Consider the following 27,426-nt stretch of genomic DNA (forward strand, 5'->3'; position numbering starts at 1 on the left):
GGATACAAGGTTGGTTCAACATATAGAAATCAATTAATGTAATATATCGATAGACTTAAATACAAGAATCATATGATTATCTTAATAAATGATGAAAAAGCATTTGATAAAATACAGCACCTCTTCATGTTCAAAACACTAGAAAAACTAGGAATAGTAGGATCATACGTCAACAATGTAAAAGCTATCAATGCTAAGCCCAAGGCCAGCATCATTCTAAATGGAGAAAAATTGGAAGCATTCCCTCCCAAAACCGGAACAAGACAGGGATGCCCTCTTTCACCATTTCTATTTAACATAGTCCTTGAAATTCTAGTCAGAGCAACCAGACAGATGAAAGAAATTAAAGGGATATGTATAGGAAAAGAAGAACTCAAACTATTACTATTGTCATGGTTCTAAATTTAGAAACTCAAAAAAATTCCACCAGAGGACTTCCAGAACTAATAAATGAATTCAACAAAGTAGCAGGATATAAAAGCAAACCCTTTATCAGCTGAGTAACTTCATGGTCTATTTCATGAAGGTATCATGGAATTGTTTCTAAGGGGATCTTGGGATGCATTAAATATGCAGTTGATGGTTAATCAGTATTTTCTTTGGTTCTCAAATCTTAAATTTCATTGGCTGTGTGAGGCAGAATTGAAGAAATTATTACTGTGGAAAAATGTAAAATCAGATTAAATGAAGTCCTGTTTCTTAGTTATAAAAATTATTCTTAGTTTTGTCCAACTCCTGTTGCCTACCAAGTTCTTTTCTCAGTTATTGGTTTGTTGTCCCATGTGTATATTTTCCTCTGCTCTGTTACATGTTTGATTAACTTGCCTTTTATGTCTTTGTCTTTATGTAAGTCTCCATGGAGAAAAAGTATATTGAATAGGAAAAGAAGAACTTTTTCAGGAAAAATTCCACCACTGCTTACATAAAACAGAGAAGCACCCACTGACGTTCGTTGGTTGTTCTCTTCATTTTCCATTCAACTGCAAGTTTTCCATTGGCTACCGATTCCTTTTCTGTGTCAGTCTTTCAGTATTAACAGAGGACAGAGGATGGTAATTTCTGCATGTGTTAACCATCACGGTTTTCTTTGGTTCTCAAAGCACATGCCTATTGATTAACGTTAGAATTGTGTTTTTCTCTTGTTTATAGCATGTGCTTTTTTAAAAGTAGTTTCCACCCCCCCAGCCCTCAGCAAATTGGGTGAAGATTATTAATCTCTAAGCTGAACAGGCTGGCAAACACCTATAATCCCAGCTACCTGGGAGACTAAGGCAGGAGGATCACAAGAGGAGGATCCCCAGGAGGCCAGTCTGGACAACTTGGTGAGACCCTGTCTCAAAGTAAAATTTAAAAAAAAGCGTGGGTGATAGAGTGCTTGCCTAGCAGGCACAAGACAGTGGGTTCAATTCCCAGTACCAATTTAAAAAAAAAAAAAGATTTTCCATATATAGTTCATATGCACTCTCTTATTTTGGAGAACCTTGTTTAGCTTTATGTAACTACAAGGTGCTTTAGTCACTCAATAAGTCAAGGTGTCTGTCCTTGGACATCTGTTGTACTCCCATAGAGTGAGCAGGAGCACTGTAAACAGGATGGAGTGCCGTATTGTTCTCTTCCATAAAGAAATGAAGCAAAACAGGAATGTGTTTTCCTGTTGTTGTTTATTAATCCCGCCATATGCACTCATGCATTCAATTTGTGCATATTTGTATACTCTGTCCTGTGCCAGGCACAGTTCCAGAAGCTTCTGGAAGCTATGGTCCATCTTTTTAGAAAGCCCTCTTTCTTGTTCAATGCATTCTCTGCAAGCCTTCATTTTGAGTTTTCCTATTTATGATGTTGCTTTTCCAGTTCCATCCACCCTTTTGTATTTATCTTTGGTGAAATCTTCCTCCCCATCTTTTGTATCTGATCACTAGGGTTTATCTCATCAGAACTCCCTAAGCAGTTGTTTGGTTCCTTTTTAGTGTTTTTTCCTCTTTTTAAGACTGTGAAACTTAATGACTTTATCATCTGCCAGTTTTATGTGCTCACACCTCCCATTTCTCATTAGTCACCTTCCTTTTCATAGTCTGTATTCACAAGCCCATTCCTAGCGGCTGTGTGTGTGTGTGTGTGTGTGTGTGTGTGTGTGTTGATCCCACACTTCTGGTCTTTTGTGGTAAACGGGTGACTCAGTACAGAGCTTCCTTCCTATAGGGCTCTGTGCTTTCAGATGATAACTTTCTCCTCGGCTTTGGGTGTCTCCGCTGGTTCTTTCTTGTTGATTGGTTTTAAGTCTAAACCGGCACCCTCTCAATATTTCAGCCTCCTTCTGAAAAGGAAGGCATGCTCCAGACGGACACTCCCAGCAGGCAGGGTGCAGTTTTTAAACATGACTTGAAGGAGAGGCATGTGTTGACTTTGCTGCTCCCTGTGTGGATTTCTATCTTCTAGTATTGGGGATAATGTGGAACTATCCTAGGGTTGTTGAAGAAAATAAGTTGGTCTGTCACAGGATGCAATAAATTAGCATTGCCATTAGTTGTTATTATTTTTTATTATTTGTGTCAGCTTTTCATTGGCGTGACCAAAATACATGACAAGAACAACTTAGAGGAGATCGAGGTCATTTGGGGATCATGGCTTCAGAAGTTCAGTCCATGGTAGGCCGACTCCATTGCCTGGCTGAGGTGAAGCAGGACATTGTGGAAGGGTGTGACACAGGAAAGCTGTCAGCTCATGGCAAGGGCAGGCGAAAGCAGGGACAAAAGATAATCCCAAGGGCACGTCTCCACTGACCTACTTCCTGCAACTATGTCTCCCCTGCCTACAGTTACCACTCAGTAATCCATTGAAATTATTAACCCATCAAATGGATTAATCCAGTGATTAAGTCATAGTATCTTGCTCTAATCCTTTCACCTCTGAACATTGTCCCATTGCCTGGGAGCTTTTCTGGGGGCATACCTCATAGCCAAACCATACTTTATTCATGGTTTTTGCTACCAGATATCTTTCCCAGTTTTTCACACTGAACTAAGAAAGCATTTTCCAGAATCCAGGCTACACCTTGGACTGAGCATATAGCACAATAATGTCACTCCTTCTGTTATCTTTTTTAGCATGTTTTTATCCTCAGTGCCCTGAATTCTAGGGTTGTGAGGAAACTTGACAATGAGTAACGATTCCATAAGTCACCTGTCTTACCAGTTTTCTTTAAGGTGAGTTAACCTCTCTCTAAGCATGAATCCCACCATCTCTAACCACTTGCAAGGGTGTCATGACTTGCTGAGATAGGCATCTAACATGGCCACTTTAAAAGAAAAAGTTCCTATAGTGATAGAACTGAAAGCTTATTTAATAATGAGATTTTTTTTTTTTTGCATAGACAGTGGTATTCTAGGAGTAGAAACAAACACTGTCTGATCATATGCTCACTCACTAAACCTGAGTTATACAAACGCCTAATTTCTGAAGGTCTTACTACAACAGTAGTAGACTAGATAACATTAAAGTTTGTTTGGAGGGGGACGGCTGGGGTTGTGGCTCAGTGGTAGAGCACTCACCTAGTTCATATGAGGCCCTGGATTCGATCCTCAGCACCACATAAAAATAAGTGAGTAAAATAAAGGTATTTTGTCCAACTACAACAAAAGAATAAATATTAAAAAAAAATTTGTTTCCAAGTTTGAAAATCTGTAGTTCTTCTCAAATATCTTGAGAGCAACGATCTTGAGACCTCTGATGATGGTCACCACTATTCGAATATATTTACTATAGCAGATGTTAATTTTGATCAGTTTAGTTTAATTGCATTTTAACTATCTGCAGAAGACCTTTGTTCTTTGAGATAACAGAAAGCAAATTAACTTTGGCATAATTAAAAATGCAGTGGGTCATAAAAGTTAAAGCAGTTTGATTGATTTCAACTGATAATTAAATTAGCTTGGGTGTATGATGTTTTCCACAATAATAAAAATTCATGTGTTGTCTTTTTTGGCAAGACTCATTATGGTGGAGGATGGCAGGAAAACCTCTTTTGTTAGTTGAGAGAATAGACAACAGAATAAAAATAAAAGCATATTGCATGTGTCTAAAGTTATTTTGTGCCAGCTGGGAAAACCAAGGGTCTTGGATTCAGTTTTTGAAAATTGAAAACAATCATTTGGGTCAGACATGGTTGTTAGTCCCCTGACAGTTTTAATCTCCCAGAATGTTTCTGTTTCCTGATAATTGTCAGAACACAGAAGTAGAAAACAGTTTTAAATAGCATCTCCAGCCTTTTGCATAATTTACATGAATAAGCACAGTCTTAAGATCGAATAGCCCTGGGTCTTTACCTCAGTAATCAATTCTCCTTTCTGTAAGTAAACTGCAGTTCAAGTCTGTGAATTTGTCTGTCTCTGATATAATTATGTCACAGTTAATCACTTCTAAATCATGGTTCACATTAAAATTTCAAGGGTCTCTGTTTTGGGGAGCTGCTTTTCAGGTATCTGGATTCTCATTTTCTGGATTTTTTAAAAATTTCTCCCCCTCTCAAAGCCCCATGATTGAATATGTATCAGTTCACTTTCTTCTAACTTTAGGTTAAAGTTAACTTTAGGTTAAAAATTAGAAGGAGTAAGAGACTAAATCTTCAGCTGTTGGGATCATTGTGCATTTGGTTTACATAATTATCGTGTTTCCTTAGCTAAAATCCAGAAGGTAGAATGGAATGGCCGAATAGTAAAGAACTTCTCCCTTGGGCTCTCTTAATGTCACTTCCCTGTCAGGTCATCGGTCAGGAGAGAGGAGGAAGCTGCAGGTCTTCCTTGGTGACCGTGGTTTGACCACCACCTGGTATGTGTCAGTTTGCTCCTTTTTGGCTTAAGTCCCCGGCAGTCCAGCCAGAGGCCAGGGCTGCCAAAGCCACACTTTTTTCTTTGTCACTAATCTGGCCTCTGGGCCTCACGCTTGCATATGCTCTGCTGCAGGAGATGATGTAGGCCCTCTGCATGCGTGCGCTCCACACCCAGGGATCCAACCTACTGTGGATTGAAAATATTTTCTAAGAGACTTACCCCGTACAGACTTGTCTTCTTATCATTATTTCCTAAATGACACAGTGTAACGACAACTTACATAGCATTTACTTTGTGTTAGGGGTTATAAGTAATCTGGAGACAACTTAAAGTATGTAGCAGGGAATTCATAGGGTGTACGCAGTACTGTGCCATTTTATATAAGGGACTTGAGCACAATTTTGTTATCTGCAGAGGTCCTGGAACCAACAGCTCAGTATGCAGAGGGATGATTAAGTATATATCAAGCAAATATGCTCTTAATGGCATGTTGGAATTAAAATAAAAATTTAAAAGAAAAAAAAAGCTCTTTTACTTTCTGTTGACTTTTGCTTTTAGCTGAGCTATAAGATATCTGAAGGACAGGTACCTTGCCAGGCCCAGATTCCTTTTCTATGGAATATAGGTGTGGAGTATTCCGGGTTCCTGTTCCTTTGGGGAGACTCTTCTCCAAGAGTGGCCCCTCTCTCCCTGGGTGATGGCTCTGTTTTCCAGAAACATCTGTCTGCAGGACTAAACAGCGTGGAACTTTGATGTCCAAGCTGCCGTTACCTTTGGTTCCCACAGGAATTGCTCTATGATCCTCTTTCTTACACTTCTCTTATAGTGCTTCATCATTTATTCAGGAAATAATGTCCCAGGCATCTGGCTAAGCTAGAGGTTCTCAGCTAGGGCTGCATTTGTCTTCTGCAGGGCATTTAGTGACATCTGAAGACATTTTGCTTGTTATGATGGGGAGTGGAATGCTGCTGGCATCTGGTGGATCGAGGTCAGAGGTCCATCTAATACAAGGACATCCTCTGCCACTAAGAATTCTCTGCCAGTGCTGCTGCTGTTAAGAAGCCCTGTCCCAGACGAGGTGGAAACAGTGATTAGCAACGCAGTATTTCTTACCCTAAAGGATTCTGATGTGCATGGGGGGGGGACTAGATAATAAATAATATGTACCATTTATATAAATAAAGAAAGGTCAAGGGAAGGAGATGGGTGGGTAGGATATTTTAGATAGGATTTTTATGGGACACCTCTCTGAGGAGGTGATATCTGAGTGGAGACTTGATTTGAAGTGCACAAGCCACATGACCACCCGTGGGAGTTACCTCTCAGGCAGATGCAGAGTAAATGCAAAGGCCCCTAGAGGGGAACAGCTCGCCTCCTCACAAGAGGAGGCACTGAACATTGTCCACTTTGGAATATATATACACGTGTGTGTGCGCGCGCATACATAAATTTATTTATTTATTTTTAAAGTATTTTTAGTTGCCACTGGACCTTTATTTATTTATATGTGGTGCTGAGAATCAAACCCAGTGCCTCACACATGCTAGGCAAGCACTCTACCACTGAGCCACCCCAGCCCCCACTTTGGAGTATATTTGGAAGGTAGACCTGTCCCAAGCTTTCCCTAGTAGAGAGAGAGGGTGGAGGGGAAGTGGAGAGGTTAGGACTAGCAACATGAGTTTTGGAGTCGACAGAGCAGAGGTCAGGTTGATAGCCAGAACACTGACTTGTCGGGGAACACAGTGTGGATGAAGAAGTGGTGTCAGGGGCACTGGAGGTTTTGGAGGTAGGAGGTGGGGAAGAACCTGCTTGGAGAGGGCTTACCATGTTATGAGATGAGAAGGGCCAGTGGATAGCTCTTTGAAGGGGTGTTTTGTTGTTTAGAGAATCGCTGATCCAGCAGAGAGGGTTGGTACAGGAGGGAGGAAAGCGGCAGGAGCCAGGTCCTTAAGGTGCAGATGCAGGGTTGGGCTTGCTAGGGGCAGACAGTTCTCCTCTCTCTCAGGAGGGCAGTGGAAAGAAGGTGAGCGTGGGGCAGTGGGCGAGTGGATTGCGAGTGGATCTCGAGTGTGGGTAAGAGGAGGAGCTTTATGTAATAGGAAAGTAGGGTAAACCTGGGGATATTGGACTTGGTCTTTACAAATACCTCCCAAGTCGAACAAGTTCAGAAACCTCCCACCAGGTGTTCCTGGAGCCCCAACTCTGTGCAAGTTGCTGTGCTTTTTCAAAGTATCTGTAACCCAGTAAAAGAAATAGATTTTCTTCTTGGTCCTCTCTATCTCTGAGTTCTACCTCTGCAGATTCAACCAGCCCTCGATTGAAAAAATATTTTTAAAAAATTGTGTCTGTATTGAATGTGTGGAGACCTGTTTTCCTTTTCATCATTTTCTGATTAATATACTATATCAGTTATTTATGTAGCATTTCATAGTATCAAGCATTATAAGCAACCTGGAGATGTTTTATGAGGTAATCTGGGGATGACTTAAGGTACATGGGAAGATGTGCCTAGGATCTTTGCAAACGCTCTGCTATTTTAATATATGGGACTTGAACATCTGTAGATTTTGGTGTCTGGCAGGGGAAGGGTATTCCAGGAACCAACCCAGGATACCAAGGCGCTGCTGTACCTGGAAACCAGTGCACATACATGCCCCAAGATAGAACCGACAAAACTTATTGATGCAAAATGTGCTTTCTTTTCTAATCTTTCATTTTTAAAAAATTGCTACTTTCAGCTCAATTGATTCCTCAACCCCTTGTTTGAAAAAAGCACCATGAGAAAGAATATAGATTTGTGGGTCCCCTTTCAAAGGGTTTAAAATCACATTAAAGTTGAAGATTAGGGAAGAAATGGGAAGAATTTCACTAATTCTTGTGCAGACCCTGCTATATGCTGGGCACTGTGTTCAGTATGTGATAGACAGTGTCTTTAACCTTGACTCTCCTATTTTATATAAGGGACATTCTGGGTTAAATCATTGCTCTTGGAAGTGGTAAAACCATGCTTTCTCTTTTCTCTTCTTTGCGATAGCCCTGGCTGAGTGCAGTGAAAACTAAGGTCTGTTTCCACTCTGGAATTTTTTGGTTTGTTTTGCTTTTGTGAAACCAGACTGCTGTATTACATGGGCAAATCTCTACTTTTGCTTTATTTGGATGAAATTTGGATATCTATCAGATCAGTTGCTTATTTGTGGTTCTAATCTATAGGCTTAAATGTGGCTGCTAAAAATATGCAGTTATAAATAAGCTTCAAAAGCAGTACTGTTGACTCAGTGTCATCTGGCTGTCACAGATGTGACAATCTCAAAGATTTCTCTCCGGCAATTCTAATCAAATTAGCAATTCCCCAATTGAAAGAGCAGAAAGTGTGCATTCCAGCTGAGGGGTCTCTGCCATGAATCAACAGTAGAGAAGGCAGGTAGAAAAACAAATTACATAAGTGTTCTTTGTGCCCTCAGGCCCAGAGACACAGTGTACCTTTTCTTCAAAATGCTCCTTCTACCAAAAGACCTGTGAGTGGCTATTCAGTTGCAAGGAATAAATCTCTTGAGTCCTGTCCCTATATTCCAGGAAGAGAAATTGAGTCATTTAGTCCTTTGAGTATCCACTCCTCCTAACCTGCTCAACTAGGAGGACTTCCAGGAATTTGACCAGGTTTGTGTTTCCCCAGGATATTTACTCTACTTTTAAAGGCTGATCACAAAGAGATGCCACAACTCCTTTGGCCTGAGTGTTCTGCGTAACCAGAGTGGTGTTTAAAAGCCACCGGAGAAGCTCAGGCACCCATATGAGAAAGCAAGGACTTTGCCCAGAAGCAAACCTCCCATAGGCAGGTGCTGCTGCACGGTGCCCAAGGGTGCTGCGCTGGGTGGGTGGGCGTCCTCTAGGTGGTGACCTGCCAGATTCCAACTGGCGGGCTTTTCTTTCATATTCATTTAGAAAGTGGGCTTCATGGTAGGAGGGGGCTCTCAGAGCAGTGATTACTTTGAATTCATAGATAACTGGTCTTTGTCTTCTCCCCTGACCCTCTGTGTGTAGAAGCCGGCCGGTGTTGATCCTCTGAGTGTGTCTCATCTGATCGGTGGGTTGGAGGGTACTTGAGAGCCTGGTAGGGAGATCCAGGAACCTCTCTCTCTGTGTCTCACTCTCTCTCTCTTTTTGATCCTGGGCGTGGAACCCAGGGCTTCACACATGCGTAGGAGTGTGCCACTCTCCCAGCCAGAAGCACCTCTTTTTGCCCCTCTCTGACTCTGCGGGAGGAACAGCCTGTACTCCACCGAGCACTTCAATGGAGCGTTGCTGAGTCCAAGACTCCAGACGGACGTACTAGAAGCAGTTAATAACGGGTTGGGATATGAGACCAGAAGCAGTCTGCTTTTCAGGAGATGTGTAGGCATCCTATATGCAGGATGGTCAGGAAATGGAAGTGGTGGTCAGCAGACATAGCTAAAAGAACTGTCACGGTCCCCTCTGGGGCTCCTCGTCCTTTTGGGGTGTGTTTTCTGCTCTTCACTTTCCCTCTCTGTGCGCCGTGCTGTTCTGTGCTGGGTCTAGGTTTTACATTGTGTTCGCTCTTAACTTGGCCTGCGTTCCGTGGTGGACAGTCTTTCTGGGAGGGGAAAGCCAGCTCTGAGTTGTCATGCGTGCCACTTCCTAGGGTGTAAATGCTGCCACTGCGGCGGACCTCCAGCTGCCAGTGTGCTGTGCTGTGACGGAAGGTGGAGGTGGGGAGAGCCGGGTGGCCTCTGTGAGCTGCCTGGAGCCTTCCTCAGGAGGGGACAGCTGGCGTCCTCGCTCTGTTTCCTCTGTGTGGCCGCCCCAGGCTGCTTCCTCAGGGCTTTTCTTTAAAATCTCTGTTTCTATGGTGCTTCAGATAAGGCAGCCAGTCTCTGTGCTCCACCTTGGCTTGCGCCATCTGCTTCGTTCAGTGATTAAGAGGGACTCATCCTACTCTCCGATTTCAAAGTTGGTGAAATGGGGAAAGTTCATTGTGGATGCTTGGATTCAAGATTTCCTGTACGTAACTACGAAATAGTCCTCATCTCCACCCGGAGCTGCTCACAGCTACTTGTTAATGATTTCATTTTTGTCATCGTCTTGTGGGATGCACTGCATGTATTTGAATCACTTGTTTTCCTTTCCTTTTTTTCTTTCTTCCCTTTCTTTTTCTTTTTTGGCATTGTACGTGTTTTGAACAGCTCTTTCCCTTTTCACACTGTGACGCGTCTGAGGAGGGAAGTCGCTGTTTTTCTATTTCATATGTCCAGGGTTTTTTAATCAGTCACTTGTTGAAGGAACAGTGAAAACGAGGCACGTCAGTTTTCGGTCATATAATCCCAAGAGGTCATGCCTGAAGAAGACATTAGGAATAATCCAAGTTAAAGTGAGAGTTGAGCCCAGTGATGGCGTGAGTCCTGTAAGGAAAACGTGGCAGAACCTGGGACTAAGTCTTGGATCCCGTCCACGCACTGGAGCGAAGGAAGCAGGGCAGAGGGATAAAGAGGTTGCGTGTTGAAGTGCTTCATGTAAAGTTTCATGTTTTGCTAAGTTGATGTCTTTCCAAATGTGAGAGCCCTAGTCAAAGTGGGTAGAAGTCCATGGTCCCCGACGCGTCGTAGCATACTCCTAACACCAGGACTGCTGTTGGGCAGCTGTAGTGTGCTTTGGCCATCGTGGATGAGAGCACTGGGGCGGGGGGGGGGGGGGTGTGGAAAAATAAGTCCTACTGCGAGGCAATTCAGGATGATGTGAGTGTATTGTTATAGCCAGCCGTTTGCAGAGTATGTCCATGCTCTTAAAACCACCAGAAGCTACCGTTTTAAATCAATAGGTAGCAGTCCATTACCATGTCAGCAACTGGAGCCCACAAATAAAATAAGAAACAGCTCTTGCTACTAACTAAAGAGAGAAAGGCCATCTCCGAGAAGTGACTGGAGAATAGCAATTAACAAGATGCGGATCTGTGACCCCAAATCAAGGCAGCACATAATAGAAGTAGGTTCTTTAAGAACAAATTTAAGACTTGATAAAGAAGAAAGGGGCTTTTTAGTGGAGAGGAAAAGCACAGAATAAGAATTGTGTATGTAGAGAAGAATGTGAGACACAGGGGAGATTTGTGTTATAAAAGGTGATATGGGGCTGGGGATATAGCTGGCTCAGTTGTTAGAGTGCTTGCCTTGCAGGCACAAGTCCCTGGGGTCAATCCCCAGTACCACCAAAACAAAAATAAGGTAAATATATTCCTAGGGGATAGCTGAATTCCAGGATTATTTATGAGTTCATTGCCCATATGCCATATTGAAAATGGTTTTATAAAATCAGTTTTTTCAAAAGTATATAAGTAATGTTAGTATCTTTAATATTTTTTCAGGTTAATAAACAGAGTAAAGGATTACCTCTTCTCTGTATTCCTGACCTTTATTTGAGGGTAACTGCTAATATGTTTCTTCAACATTCTTATGGAAATATTTCACTATATACATATTTTATCAATATGGCTCATTTATATTCTGCAGTCTGCTTTGTTTTCACTAAATGTATCTTAGAGGTCTTTCTGTATTGTCATATTGATTTATCTTATTTTTTCACTCTATGTACCAGTACCAAAAAATTTTTAAAAAAATGCACCTCAAGGTGTCTCCTTGTCATTAAGTTATGCACGACTCCGTGAGGAAGCCTGTCGTGTTCCCTTCCCCCACCCTCTACCCACCTTTGCACAGACCTTTATGTATCGTTGTCAGCAGGGAAAATACAGAAGATCACTCTTTTCAATGGCTCTGGGTCTCCCTTGCTTTGCACGGGACACATCCTTCATGGCAACTCATCAAAGTCTGTGATGGCCCCTTTATTGTTTGTGCTTCTCTTGTGCCACCCCGGGTACCTGAATGCTAGGCTGAGAGCAGCCAGGGGAACCTCTGCCCAGTAACTATCATTAATTGGCTTTTCGAGGCTGAACCGCACCCTTGCATCTGTTGAAGTGATCGCTAGAGGTGCCATCCGTCCTGACATCCTGTGTCATTCTGTCCACGACTCAACTTTCCTTTATCCCTTCTTTTCCTCTGACAGGGCTGGGATGTTACTCGGTGGTAAAGTACTTGCCTAGTATATGTGGTGAGACCCTGGTTCAATTCTTAGCACCACAAACACCAAACAAAACAAATAAACAAAACCTTTGATGAATGACAAGTAGATCTGTGATGTGGAAGTCCTTACCTCTAGGTCCCACTCCACCTTCCGCTCCTTGGGCTTAGTGTCAGTAAAGCAATTATAGAACAGTTTGGAAGCAAAGGCCATGACCTTGGATCCCATGTATGTCACTCCTCCCTTGGCTTCCTGAAGTTTGGGGGTATTAGAGGGTCCGTCTCTCCTGGAGTCTGAGAGTCTTTGAATAGTGGGATCCCTCCTTCTGATGATATTTGTGTCGAGGGTCCATCATTCACCAGTACCATCCCCCAGAATGATCAGATGAACCTCTCTATTTAAGGATGTTATTTTGAAATGAAAACTTGTAATAACAATAGATTGAATTATTTCATTTTCTAGGTAAGACATCAATGGAGACAATGTTTATTGGAATATTTCACATTTTCCATCTTCCCCAATGTTGAATTTGTGAAATTATTAACTTTAAAAACTAAACTCCTACTTTTAATGCCTTCGTTTTCTTTCTGCACCACCCTCTGGATTTCTTTGTCTCATGTATATAGATTTCTAGGAATCACAAGCCTTAGGAGTTTTAAACTAGAATCTCATCAGTTTGAGTCTACCAAAGGTGTTGGTTCAGAGGAAAAAGGGCTGTGCTGTCTCTCAAGTGGCCTCGTTTTCCGCATGGTCTGTTTCCTAAAAGGTCGTATCATACAAGGAGAACGTGGAGTCTGTGATTGAAAGAAAGGAAAAACTTAGCAAGTTTTGTAGACACTTAATGGATGGTTGTTCATCTCCCACCCATCTTTCCTCCTGTGGAATAGGGTACCATTCCTAGCCAGTGTTACAGGATGGGCTACCATCTATGGTCTGTAAAAGTTCCTGCCTCCTGGAACTTGTGGGTCCTTTACACATTGTCCCCTATGAGCACGTTGGTAGAACAGCAGAAGGCCCAACTGTCAGGAAACCTGACTTCCTGGCTAGGCCGCAGCAGATGAGGGAAGAAATACTCTAGGGTTGCAAACACTGGTTAGAGAGAAGACCCTTGATTTGTTCGTGGAGGCAGTGGTACCCTATTCCATCAGTACCTACCTTGAGAAACGTGGGCAACCTCGTGGAGGTAAGTTTAGACCCATTATGAAGACTGACCATGGAAGTCGTCCCCTCTGGTTCTATTATACTTCCGTGGGTGTTGGTCTGTAAAAGAGGGTAAGCGAAGGGTAGAGAGCCTCCATCTGGGATCAGGGACAGGCAGAAGCAACAGGTGTTTCTTTCTTTATGTTTTAGAAGTTCACCTGGACCCCCACCGAACGTGGTGTCCTGTTGCAGACTGTCAGACAGTGTGCCCCGTTGCAGCAAGTGACCCAGGACAGCCGGTGCTGGTGGAATGCCCTTCCTGCCACCTGAAATTCTGCTCATGTTGCAAGGATGCGTGGCACGCCGGGGTCTCCTGCAGGGACAGCCAGCCCATCGTCCTGCCAGCCGAGCACGGGTAAGGAAGGGACTGTCTGAGATTATCCAATATGGGTTCCCTGGGAGCAGGGGTGATCATAATGGCATTCAGAGACTTGTTATTTTCTTATACAATATCCCTGAGCAGTGTGTCAGAGTTGGTAAATCGGTAACATAGAATAACGACAAAAGCATTTCTAAAAGGGATTTTAGTTACTTGTCCCAAAAGAATCTTCCAGATATGGTGAGACTAGAGCTTGTGTCAATTTAGCTTTCTCTTGGGTAGAGAGGCTCCATGCTCCAGGGTTCTCAGTAGAAGGTGTGACTTGTCCACAGCCATCTGCTTGGGTGCCACATCTGCCTGCTCGTTGGGGTAGCTTGTTCTTTCTATGTGCAGAATGAGACAGATTATTTTCTGACCTGATGAAGTCGCCAGCTCCTGAGGTGTGCCCATCAGAGCAGAGAGAGCCTAGCAGTACAGTACCAGTCCTGAATTCTTGGGAAATGTAGGAAGAGAGCTTCTCCTAGCTCTTTATTCTCTGAAAAGATGGAGCCGAGATGAAGATTTTGTTATGACGAGAAGCTGTGAAATCAGCACCTTTTCGTTTGGAAGGTTCTTTGTGGCAGCAGCAGGATCCTGAGTGAGAGACCTTTATGTTGGATCCTTGCTTGGCTTGAGGCTGTGGCTGCTCTGCATTGGCAAGAACAAAATGCCAGTGTTCTGGGCCAGTTGGCATCGTCACCCCGGGCCCTCCGAGCGTGCAGACCAGTCTTCAGGAAGGGTAATGCTGCCTGGAGGTGCAGACGAGGGGAAAACAGACCTACACACACAGCAGGCACCAGCTCCTTATCCAGGTTCAGGGCCCTGGCCTCCCAGGCAACGTGAAGAACTGCAGGAGAGGATGCCTGAGTTCTGACAGTGTCACTTGGCATCTGAGTGTCCTTACACAGACACTCTTCCTGAGTCTCTTTCTCCACTAGCAAAACAGGTATGAGAATAGAAACTGTCCCCCACACCCCTCTGTAAGGCTCTTGCAGGTGCCAAATCTGGTCATAGAGTGGGCAGCACTCTGTGACCGAGATGCCCCTGGGCAGGGAGGTGGTCTTGAAAAACAAGACCAAAATGTAACCTGGAGCTCTGGCCCCTCCCTCCCACCAGTTGGTTCCACTTCTTGTTTTCTGTGCCCCTTAGGCTGTGAGCCCGTACTGGCCTATTCATCTAATATCTTACGGTATTGATTATTGAACCCCACTCCTCCATTTATCGAATGAGCAGATCACTAGATGGACAATGCACGCCCCATTTGGACCCTGAGCCAGTTTCTCTCTGCTGTAGCTCACTCCTCCTATTTATTATTCAGTGCGCTCAGGAAATGAAATATTAATTGGACAAAGCAATGAGTTAAATCAGCTGTGGAAAGTGTAATTACATAATTGACTGAAAGCCAAAGTAAATATTCTTTCTTATTTTGAGTTATCTGAACAACTAATAATCTGTTTCTCCTATTTTTATCCCCACCATTTTTTGTTTTGTTTTGTTTTTGAAAGTGGATTTTAAGCACAGGTAACTGAGAGCTGGGAAATCAGTCGATGGCCATCAGTTGAATTCAGCTTTCCCTCTATTTTGTTTCTAGGGCCCTCTTTGGGACAGATGCAGAAGCCCCCATTAAGCAGTGCCCAGTGTGCCGAGTTTATATCGAACGCAACGAAGGCTGTGCCCAGATGATGTGCAAGAACTGCAAGCACACGTTTTGCTGGTACTGCCTGCAGAACCTGGACGTAAGTTTCCATCTGAAGAGGCCAGTGTGGTCTTCCCTGCACTGTGTCTGCGCCACAGCATCTGTCCACAGCTGCGCCTTTAAAAGGTTGAATGTTGAGCCTATGTTGTCCTGAAAAAGGTCTTTATTTTTCTTAATGAGACTTCCTAGCCTGCCACATTATTTTTCTTCTTCTTTCTTTTTTTGTTTTTTTGGCTGTGCTGGGGATCAAACTCAGGCCCTTAAGCTATACAGGCCACTCCCCTCCTACCTGAGATTACTGTAAACCCTTCTTTAGCTACCGTAGCTTTAAAAAAAAAAAAGCTTCTGTTTTAGTGGCATTTCTTTCTTGCTTTCTGACCATTTTCTCACTCTAGTTTGTGGGGCCTATTAGTGTATTAGCTTTGTATTGCTGTTGTAACAGATAATCACAAATCATCATAAATTTAGTGGCTCAGGACAACACAAGTGCATTATTTTGTATTTCTGTACATTAGAAGTCCAGCTCAGATCTTATTGGGTTATAATCAAGGTCGCAGAGGAGAATCGTTTCCTTTCACTTTCTACCTTCTAGAGGATGCGTACATTGCAAGGTCGATGACCCCCTTTCTCCATCTTCAAAGCCAGTGACAGCACATCTCTCTGCTCCTCATTCCATAGTTGCTGTGCCCTCTGACCACAGCTGGGCGATTCTCTGCCTTTAAAGACCTATGTGATTAGATTGGGCTCATTTGTATTACTCTGGATCATCTCCTCCACCTCAAGGTCCTTGATTGAATCACACTTGCCAAGGCCTGTGAGCCATTTATGATAACATATTCACAGATGCTATGGCTTGGGCTATGCAGGTCTTTGGGGACACTTGTTCTGTCTACTGTAATTAGATGATTTTCCTCTGTTTGAATTTAAGGAAAACAAGAGTCCAGATCAGTGGCTCCTCTTAAGGAGCTCTTGTTCAGCGGCACGGCAGCAGTATTGGTTGTGTTTTGTCCCCGTTCCTTTCTGGCTCTGGGGACTTGCCTCGTCACGGTTTCCTCATGCCATTCATGTGGCCTGTCTTCTCAGCTCCAGCTGCAGTGCCTTCAGCCTTGTGCCAAGGTGCCCGGTCACCTCAGGGTTGACAGTCTTACTCTGATTCTAGTCTTTCAGAGTCGGGGCAGCAGAGAATGTCTGTAGATTTTCCCTCCGTGGGCAGTTTGGACCTATAATATGAGACCAAATCAGTACAAGCCCTCCATCATGGCTGGGTGGCCATTCTTTCTCAGCTCTCGGTTTTGTTGCTTGGTTTGCTTTAATTCAACAGGCAATTTCTCTCTGTGAGTGAGAGTGCAGGTAAGAGGGCCGCAGTGTGTGGGTGTTTAGCCACAGTGTGGCTGGGTTCAGTCCCCAAGGCAGCTGGGCCCGGGAGACTCTCTTCAGGAGTCAAGACTCTCAGGAACTAAATGAGTGCTCCGGATCTCTGTCCCGAGGCCGAGAGACTCTGTGGGAGGCTGTGGAGAACACTGTGTTCTGTCACGATGCCGCTGGTCCTCCTCGAGATGAAATGGGACAGATGTGAAATGGCTGAGCACACAGATTTTAAGTGTTGAAGCATCTTTTTTGTCTCTGAGTTCTGAGATCCATTTGCTCTGTTTTGGCCCAAGGCATTGGCTGGTCAGTGACCGTGTTTTCTCCAGGCAACTCTTGTGGGTCACATGACGGTGTTGATGTCTGTGTGTGTGAAAGTTGAGAGGCTGGGGCCGGGAGAAGGGGCCCTGAGTCTGTCTGCCCCAGAGATTTTGAGTGAACTGGGGCAGGCACTGAGTTTGTTCCTGCCTTGACCTTCATCCCTGCAGTTTCAGAGGCTGAAATGTTATTTTTTGGGGGGTGGGGGGTTTTGCTCCAGGGATTGAACTCAGGGGCATTGACCACTGAGCCACATCCCCAGCCCTACTTTGTATTTTATTTGGAGACAGAGTCTCACTGAGCTGCTTAGTGCCTCGCTGCTGCTGAGGCTGGCTTTGAACTCACGCTCCTCCTGCCTCAGCCTTTCCAGCCGCTGAGATTGCAGGCGTTTGGCTCTGCGCCGAGCTGAAATGATAACAGTCTGCTTGGGAATCCTGTTCCCATGGGTGGCCTCAGAGACTCCCCCTTTGGTTATCTCTCCTCTGTGCTGGGTCTTGAACTTCCTCTCTCTACTCTTTCCATGTCCAGCTGTGCCACCCTGCACCGTGTCAAAACCAGCCTTCCCTCCAGCCTGCCCTCTGCTTCTCTCCAGCCTGGTCGCCCCTTGCTGCTGGCCTTACTCACCCCAGGCAGGGCAGCGTGCAGGGCAGTGTGCTCACACTGTGTTCTTTCCAGGGTTCTGAGTGACTTCTTCTTGGTAGAGCCCAGTGGAGACTTAAGATTTGCACATTCAATACTAGGCCGCCTCCGCTGCAGCTACCATCCCCACTGGCTCCCTCCTCCTCTTCTGGCCGAGTCCTGGTCCCCTTCCAGGCTCTTCCTTGATCCACTGTTAAGGGTGTGATGGGCAGCGTCTTGCTGTCAGCGGTGCTCTCCCTGGGCACGCTCATTCACATCCGTGATTCCTTCCACCCCATGTACTCGGATGCCCAGGTCCCCCTGCCCAAGCCAGATCTCTGGACTGAGCTGCCCTTTGGACAGTACTGCCCGGATGTCTCCCCTGTCTGCAGGTTCAGCATCACTTGCAAACCATGATCATCGTCTTTCCCCCAGAGCATCTCTGCGTTGTCACATTTCATGTCTTCTTCAACCCCTTCTCTGTGGCTGTGTCTCCTGCTGCCCCCTCTAGTTGAGACCTTTCTCCGTCTGGCCTTCTCCAGGGCATTTCCCTCTCCACCTCTGCTAATGCTCTCGATGACCTTCCCAAGTCATTGACCAACTCATCCCCCTTTTTTTGTAGAGCCAGTCAAGAGTCTCATTGACTAGGATCTCTTTTCCCTGGGCGATTTATAAAACTACCTTGATGAGTGAAAGATGGCAGGCTGGGAGTTCCTAGAGGAGGGTCTTCGTGTCACCCGGTGACTGGTGTGGTTTCTGTCCTCCTCTCTCTCAATTTGAACTGCGTGTTCCTGAAACCCTCCCTTTGTTTTCCAGAATGACATTTTCCTCAGACACTATGACAAAGGACCATGCAGGAATAAGCTGGGCCACTCGAGAGCCTCAGTGATGTGGAACCGCACACAGGTAGTCTGACCTTGGAAGGAAGTGACAGAAACCAGGCTGGTGAAGGCTTAGGGGGCCGGCCTCTTTGTCCCCTACGCTATTCCTTCCTTACCCATGCTGGCCCGGGAGGGGCTGGGGGGTTCTGGGGCAGGGAGAGGCCAGAGGTGGGGGCAGCTGCCTGAGGATAAGTCATGAGCCAGACAGGCTCCGCGAGGACCCGTGAAGGGGCCGAGGCACCAGAGAGTCACACAGTCCCAGAGCCCCACAGAACGCGGTGGGTGTTCTGGAACACGGGAGAGGTCTTTCCTCAGACCCTGTGGGCACATTAGCTATCAAAGGCCACGCTCTAAAGTCGTGCTAGCCCTGCTAGGACTGAGGTCCTTCTGTGCAGGCCACCGTGTGTTCAGTGGAGGTTCCCAGGGAGCCATGGTTCATTTTCATAGCTTTTATATTTATCAAAGTCTTTGCTCCTTTTGGTGGAGTTGATGCTAACATCCTGCTGATCATTATTAACTCCACTATGAGACCCTGGAGGAAACTCAGGTGGAGAACAAGCTGATGCCTACAGTTCACAGTTCTGTTGAGCTTGCAGTTAACTCTGGTTAGCACTCAAGGGTTGGTCCTCACCCTGGACTTAGTCCATTTTATTTTTTTAGTTTATGTCCAGCTCAGACCATTGCTGAACACTGGCTGAAGTTCCCATAAATGTAACTATCTCTTGTGCCTGAGATGATATCTTAGTCTTTCGGGCTACTATAACATATGTTCATAAGCTGGGTGACTTAAACAAAAATTTACTTCTCACAGTTTTGGAGTCTGGGAAGTCTAAGCTCTTGGTGCCAACATGGTCAGATTCTGGTGAGGGTTCTCTTCCTGACTCACAGAGGGCCACATTCTTGCCATGTCCTCATGTGACACACACAGAGAGGGAGATAAGAAGAAGCAAGTTCTGTGGTCTCTCTTCTTATAAGGACACTAATCCCATCACGAGAGTTCCACCTAAATGACACCCAGAAGCCCCATCACCAAGTATTATCACCCTGGGGATTAGAGTATCAACGTACAGATCTGTCGTTGGGGGGACACAAGCTTTCAGTCCATAGGAAATGGTGCAGTTGAAGTGCTGATGTCAGCTTTCTTTTCAACTTCCAGGTGGTGGGAATTCTGGTGGGATTGGGCATCATCGCCTTGGTGACGTCGCCATTGTTACTTCTGGCCTCCCCGTGCATAATCTGCTGTGTCTGCAAGTCCTGTCGGGGCAAGAAGAAAAAGCACGACCCGTCTACAACCTAAGATGATCTCTGCGTGCACGTGCCACAAACGTCTGGGTTACCTGAGACAGCACAGCGCTAAAGCCCCACTTAGTGATCTTGCCTCCTTCCCCTTGCCAAACTTTGGAAGTGCCTCTGTGTCCAGACTTTGAACTTGCCTTCCAGCCTCAGCATCAGAAGAGGCTGAGTCAGTCCTGGGTGCCAGTGTTCCAGTGTCACCAGAGCTGCCACCGCCGCCCCAGGCTGTGCCCGCGGAGCACGTGGGGAGCGTTGGGGTTGCTCGGGAGGAACTAACCAACCATTCTATCATCTGGACGATCCCACTGGACTGTTCATCTTCCAGCCAAATCCAAGGAGGCTGAGCGAACGTTTCATATAATAAACGTGTTGTCGCGGTTGGCAACATTCACGCTAACTGAGAAGAGGAGTCTGCTCTGTTTGATTTGAGCACCATGAGAACCGGGGAAACCCGCTGTAGGAGGGGAAGGCTGAGACTGCGTGTGAGAAATGCTCCTAAGAGCTGCAAAGCAGGCTGCTTATCTGAGCAGCTGATAGTTGTGCCTCTGCCCGTTACTGGGTGTGCTGTTCCCAACGTTCCCACAGTGACTTGGCACAAACACAATGGGTTTCTCTTCCTGTGATCTCAGCTTCAAGCAGCGGAGACTGCTGTGCAGAGGGAGTGGGCCCTTCCCAGTGAAAGTTCTGCAGCCCGAAAACAACGCGGTCTAATTTAGGTGTCTCTCCTTTGGCAAAGGTTACTTTTCTAAGGTGACCAGCTTGTCTCTCACAGCCAGTAGCGGTGGCCTGAGGGATTGGTTCATATGAAACAGGGGTAGAGTGGTAGAGGCTCAGAACATTCATCACAGATGACAAGGACCTTCCCTGGGCTCTGTGTTCACACACCCAACAGACCTGGGCTTGGGTCTGACAGTCCACGACAGAGTCCATATGTCCACCTCTTAGAAGCCCCGTGGCTTGCAGCCTATCTGGAATGTCTACCCACTGGGCACACCTTATATGCTTGATAGTAGAAACAAATATTTCCCTAAAAGCCATTCTCTCGTCCTAGAATTAAAATGGCTCATTATCCATCAACCTAAAGAATTTTTGCACAGTATATATGTAGATGTGGGTTGCAAGTTCATGACTTACCCAAGGGGATAGACCCAGAAAGATGACTCTTTTTTAACACAGTACTCAGTTCAAATCATACCATGTCTATAAAACCATGCATTGATAACCAAGAGATGGACCTATCTTCCAACCATTCAGAGCAGCTCTCTGAATAATTTAGTATTTCTCTGTCTGCAGCTGTTAAGACATCTGAATGCTCTCTGTGTGTACAAGGCACCGATAAGACAACAACAAGATACGTAAGAAACAAAATGGGAACGCTATTATATATATATATCTGAAAGAGATTTAGATCACCTCATTGTGACTTACTTTTCCCATTACACCATTAGTCAGACTTGCATAAATGGGCCTGGAAAGACAAAAACATTCTCTCCAGTGACAGGATGATATTATTGCCATCAGCAGCGCAGCCTGGTGGCTCACAAGAGCTGTGCTAAATGTTCACTGAGACCTCTCCCCAAAGCCAGGGACCCCACACTGGGAAAAATCAGGACCCGTCAGATTTTCTGAGGTAACTAGGTTATTACATTGCTGCTATCCTGGACCCCTGATTAAAGTTGATGCTTTTTCTATGTGATGGAACGTATCCTAAGTGGGGATGTATATATTTAAGGAATTTTAAGTCACACAGACATATGGATAACTGATATACATAGAGCACATTGATGGGTCATGTCCTTTCTTATTAGTGTATACTAATTATACAGAATAGTGGGTTCCGTCGTATCATGTTTGCATAGGCATTCACATAGTTTGATCATTTGTCTTGTACTTTTTCATTTATAGTTTGAACTCTGGGAAAACTTTTGAATGGCAGCCACCCCAAATAATTTTTGATCATTAATCAGAAATTTCTCAATAGTAAGTGACTTTGAATCTTTTAATACTTCAGGAAAAAAAAAACAACAACAACATGAACTCCATCAGTGTATCTCACGTTGCTATAAATATAAATGTACATATATTTGAATGGTTATTTGCCTTGTTTTACACCTAGACTACTTCCTCATTATAGGTAAAGGGCATTCGTAACTGCTCAGGGGATCATAGGAACCCAACTGAAACTGGATTTTTGTACCAAGTTATACCAAGTTTGTACCAGTTGTGGCAAGGCACACCTCTGTTAGTAACCTCTCTGAGCTTGGTTCACAGAGGTTCTCCGAACAGGGGCAGATTTCAAGTAACCCGAGTGCTGTGTTCTTATGAACTTGTAGTAAAGGTAGAAGAAAATGTCTATGCTGTTTCCTTGGCAAAATTAAAGGGATTTGTCTTCTCACAGACATTTTATAACAGAATTAGCTACTTTTTTTTTTTTTCCTTTGCCAGGGCTAGGCAAGGGGGGCGGGGGGTGTTTGTTAAACTGATTTTAAATAAATGGATTTAATATTTTTTAATGTTGTAAAGTGCCTGAAAAAAAAAATGGTGACTGAAAATGCGTGTGAGTCGCCAGAATCCACAGGAACAGGTGGGGAGTTTGAACCCACATGTGTCTCTGGTGCGACCAGGGGCACAGAGCCAGCCAAGCCAGAGACCTCGTTTACACAGGAGAGAGCTGGTGGCCTGGGTGTGGGAGGCTGATGCCATCCTGTCCGGTAATCGGCCAGGGACGGAGTATGTACAGCTTGTCCCCTTCTTTCAGCTCTGTCTTACTTGCCCTGGTGATTCTGTTTTAGGAAAAACGCCTGCATCTACCTAAGACTGTTTGGATGTTGTGACAAAGATCTCCTTGTGTCTGGAGTAGTGCAGTCCATTTGAAATAGAATTCAAAAACCCTCCACCAAATTGCAATCTGGTGTAATAAGCCCCCATCCAGAAATGCCACCAGCTCTTGCGACACACCATCTAGCTGTTGTGGCCCCTTCTAGGAATCTTTTTTCATGTTATTGGGTAGGGAGGAGGAGGAAAGCTGACTGAGAGCCAGTGTTAGAATCTTAGGCATCCTATTTGTTCATGCCCCAGGTATTTGCTTTGGACTTGAAATCTGTACTCTGAAAGCAGCCTTTGAAAAACAAATAATTCACAGTGTGAGTTTTCTTGGAGCCTGCATCACACAAATCTTATCTATCCAGGTTTGAAAATCTACAGTGTGTTTATTTCAATGTAAATCGAGGGGAACCCTAAGTTTTCTCTGAAAATTATTCAGAATCTAAATATGTATTTCCTTATCCTTCCCAACTCAGTGCTCCTGAATGACCTCTCTTTCTGTTCATGAATAGATGCCTTTATGTGCATAGAATCCGTGTCTGTGTGCAGCTTGAAGGACAATTTCAGAAATGCCTTAGGTGACTGACATTTGATAAAGCCGCCAGAATTGATACCTCTAGGCTATTATATCTCCTGTCGATTCCAGACCCAGAAAGTTTGTTATGTGCTTTAAAAATTGTATTAGATTTTTCTAATTCTTTGGGAGGAAAATAACTGTTTTAGTTTCTCTGACCCCAATAAATGTGAGCAGGAAATCAAGTGTGTTAACCTGTGTGGTGCTGGATGATTCTAGACGTTCAGTTTTATCCTCTGAGAACCAACCAAATCACTGTCAAACCTAGGTTCAGAATTTGCAAGAAGTACCAGAATGTGCAACCCCATCCATGGGAATGAGCCTTGCCACTTTGCTGCTTAAAAGAAAGGGAGGCGAGGTAATGGCTTCACTTGTTGCAGACTTTCTTATTCGGGGAGGGAAGGGGTGCCACACTTCCAGTGCACAGGAATTGATCGTTATTTAGAAATAGAACTAACAGTATATGCCTTTAATCATTCTGATTCAAAATAAAATGCTGCCTGGTGTCAAAGTCACTGGTCTTACAAATAACTTAGGGTTGGGCTAAGGTTAAGATGAGTTCCATCCTTCCGAAAGCCTGTCAGAAGCCTGTGTTTCCTTGTTAAGAGTTTTAGAGGAAGGACTTAACATGAGTGTGGGAGGGCCACTTCCCTGGGATCAGTATTCAAGGCAGACCTGGTCTTGGGTTGAGTGCCAGAAGCTGGGGAACAGCTAGAACTTGGGTTTCTCTCAAACTGAAAGCTCACTGTGCTGGGGTGATTGCCTTTTCATTGGATAGAAGAGTGCCCTCAAAGGGTATCTGAGCTCAAGGGTCTACTGTTGACTCATAATTCAGATTTCATTGTCATTGTTTTGGAGAAATCAATAAGATCATATAAAAAACACTTTTGGGTCATGGTTTCTTAATTTTCTTAATCATCTCCTAGAATGTCAACAGTATTTCATTTTCAAAGTGTGCTTACTGTTTGCCGAGCCTGAATTTGCATTCCCAAAGAAATATTGAATGAACTATTTTATATAGCAGTGATTTTAATCAATGCCCTAACCAGCAAACTCATTTGCAACGTAAATTATGAATCTAGCGAATCTGGAGGAGAATTATAATTAGGTTTTTCTGTAATTCAATTATTTTAATTTGTTAGATAAAAAATCTGTTTTTTTTCTTTAGACCCTAAAGATTATACCCAACTCTACAGCATGAGAAAGAAATGCATTTCTTCAAATAATTTGTAAATAGCAATTATAATGCTTTATTTATATAAACTATTTAAAGAATTTTTGAGAATGATCCTGTCAGATAAGGAAGCAGAGGTTAGATCCATTGCGCAGAGAAAGCGATGGTTCAGGGATTAACGTTTTGCCAAGGGTCATACAGTGCCCATCACCTATCAGTAATGTCAAGTCTGTCTCCACACTCAGGTCTGTGAGTTCTGTACACCCCCCTCAATTATCTGCCCCAATGGAGATAGAGGTAGGAATCCTTTCTATTTCAAATCATCATTGAGAGTGTGTGTTTGGGGGTGTGTGACAGTATGCCAGGGCAGACAGGACCCCCTGGGGCTCGGCTAGGGGATGAGGAGGATTCACTAGAGAAATAACAAGGCCCTGCACGTCTGACTTCCCAATATCAGAAGCACAACAGCCGGTGAATCCGTGAACTTCAGAAGGCAACGTGCCCATCTTTCCCCAGTGGAGTGTGTTCCCACGGTGCCTTTTGATGTTTCCAATCCAGACTCAAAGCCATTGTCGACCAGGTCCAAAGCCTGTCCTAGTAACTTCTCCATCTGGACTCAAACATGTACTTGTGGCCTATCATTAAATAAATCAACGGGCTGTTTTGAAAGCTAGAGATGGGGCTCTGGATAATGAACTTGCTGGATGCATTTATGATGTGTGTGAACAAGCTGTGCTTTGAATTCCATTTTCTGCCTTTGTGACTCTCAATTTTATCAGGATCCCATTTATTCTCTTTTGTCTTTTTCGAATGCTAGAGCCAGAATCCAGGCTTTTGATGAGGAGGAAATCAGCCTCATATTAGACCTTTATCTTGTACTTCCTTAATGACCTGGCATGATTTGAGGTGGTGTATTTTCTCTGGGGGCTGAGTGGACAGGTGGTTAACATTGATACTATTGGACATGTTCGAATAAAATGGACAGATGGATTTTCTTCCCCCATGCCCCTTCCTGGTACTGAGGATTGAATCCAGGGCCTGGTGCAGGTATCTAATTTTGGTTTTCTGGAAGTAAATTATGAGATTTTTGACTCTGGATTAGCCAGTGCTTACATTTTGAACCCAGGCCAATTTGTTTAACTAAAAAGCAAATAAATTTAAAAATTCACACACAGCTCTGCCTTGTGTACCCTGAGTTCCAGCCTGGTCCTGGGACTTCAGCACCACAGCGGCACGTGAACAGGTGTTGGGAGAGGGCTGGCAAATCTGGAGTCACCTCAGGTACAGAACAAGGGTGCAGGGTTGTCTTCTGACCTCCCTGTCCTCTGCCACTCCAGGGGGTGCAGAGTTGGAAGCAGATGCCCGGACTTGCAGTGGGCTGGTTTCTGATCCAGGCCCGGCTCAGTTCTTGGCTGGGGTGTGGTCCAGTCATTTTCCATAGTGAGATTTCATCCCTCCTTCAGGTCAAGTCAGGAAGTCTGGATGAAATCCCGAGTGTCAAAGTGTGTCCAAGTGTTTGTTAGGGAGATGAGAGGAGCAGGAGCCTTTGTGTCTCGTGGACTTGTGGCTGCCAGTGTGGCGAGTTTCTAGCCAGTGTCCCCAAAGGAGCCGAGAGGTGGAAACTGGGGGATTGAAATACTGCTCAAGCTTAAGAATGTTCGTGGAGGGAGGAACAACACCCTCAAGTAAATGTTTTGTCTTTGTACAAAAATTCCTTCGTGTATTTTTTTCCACAAAGAAATATTTCACAAAATAAAGCTCTCTAATTTTATGCTTGATTAAAATGAAGCAGATATGTGGAAAAAAATATAGAATTGATATCAACACAATGATCTTTGGAGGGAAAGTTTATTTGTTGTGAAAGCTTGCATTTACACAGTGCCTCGTGCTGTGCAAAGTACTTTCAAACTTGTCTCCTTTTGCTCTTCTGGTTACTCTAAAAGGTAGATATTAATATACCTGCCCCTGCCCCTAATTCACAGATGGGAGAGGAGACTCAGGGCTTAGGTGATGTGGCACAAGGTCATAGAGCAGGTCGGTGCCAAAGCTAGAACTTGACCTTACATCTTGAAAAAGCCAGCCCAGGACCTCTTAGTATTGTTTAAAAATTTTAAAAGCAACTTAAAACAGTGCCATTGTTGACTTCAATTTCTCTAGGTCAGGAATCTGCTGGGTGTAACTGGGTTCTCTGCTGGGAGTCTCCCTGAGCAAGATCCTGGAGTTGAAGATCAAGGTGTTGCCTGGGGCCATGGTCTCCTCAGGGCCTTGGGGCCTCTCTCAGCTCACACTGGGAGAATTCAGTTCTTCCTGGTGGCTTCCTTCCACGTGGCCCCTCCATCTTGAGGCCCGCCAGGCTCACCAAGTGACTTCCTCTTCTGACACACCCCTGACCCTCATCATTTCACGTTTTTCGATGGCTAGGAGAGCACACTTACTTTTCTTGTTTTCTAAAGGCGTTTTAAGAGTTTCCCTGCCCTGTGAAGGCACACAGTCCGCTTGACAAAAGTCACAAACTCGGAAGAACCTGACAAGGAACTTTTGATTTAAAGTCACTGTTGAGCCTGGAGCAGCCAAGGCGTCAGCAGCCCTGGTGAAGCCAGATTTAAAGTTAGGTAGTCAGTGTAGTTAGGTAAATCGGGTCTAATACCGAGTGAAATCTAAAATGGAGGCCGTGCTGGGAATGACTCAGGGAAAACAGGACAACTCATGGAATGTTAATGAAGTCCCAAAGAGGCCCTAGGCCAAAGTCCACCTGGAAGAAGTATTAATGAATAGCCCCCAGCAGATTTGGAGATAGTCCATCACCAAGAAGTGATAATGAAGTCCTTCCTGCTCAGACCACTTCTTTGGCCCACCTGTGTCCCACCCCTCAGGCCTTCCAACCTACATTCCATCACTGAAAGAACTATAAAAAGGGGAGACAACTGCACTTCCACGGATTCCACCCTTTGGGTCCCCTTCTTCCTCCGGGAGAAGTCTTTTCTGCTGTCCTTTAATAAACTTCTAATTTCTACTCTGACCTTGCCTCGGCGTGCTTCTTTGGTGTTATTCTTCAACATCGGGGAGCAAGAACTCGTCACCGGTCAACAGCGGTAACACTGGGAAGTCCGCCTGTCTTTCTGTCTTGAGTGGGATGGATTTTCCCAAATGGATTTAGAAAACCTGGTTGCATCTCCCTAACAAAACTTTAGAAGACTCAGGACTGGTTAGAATCTGG

General features: G+C 44.6%; 1 protein-coding gene across 4 annotated transcripts in view; it reads left to right on the plus strand.

The window, feature by feature from the left end:
- The window catches only part of Rnf144b (ring finger protein 144B), a 159,645-nt gene extending 132,478 nt beyond the window's left edge, over positions 1-27,167 (plus strand). For 2 of the 4 annotated variants that reach the window (XM_026402176.2, XM_026402175.2), the window contains exons 5-8: positions 13,260-13,464; positions 15,059-15,203; positions 18,281-18,370; positions 19,502-27,166. In XM_026402176.2, coding sequence (XP_026257961.2) covers positions 13,260-13,464; positions 15,059-15,203; positions 18,281-18,370; positions 19,502-19,642 — 581 coding nt within the window. In that variant the 3' untranslated portion in view covers positions 19,643-27,166. Of the gene's footprint in view, positions 1-13,259; positions 13,465-15,058; positions 15,204-18,280; positions 18,371-19,501 lie in introns of all 4 variants that reach the window. The other 2 variants (XM_026402174.2, XM_026402177.2) reach the window with 2 other exon arrangements.
- The last annotated feature ends 259 nt before the right edge of the window (positions 27,168-27,426 follow it).

This window comes from Urocitellus parryii, chromosome 8 (genome assembly GCF_045843805.1).
Source record: "Urocitellus parryii isolate mUroPar1 chromosome 8, mUroPar1.hap1, whole genome shotgun sequence".
Classification (NCBI taxonomy): domain Eukaryota; kingdom Metazoa; phylum Chordata; class Mammalia; order Rodentia; family Sciuridae; genus Urocitellus; species Urocitellus parryii.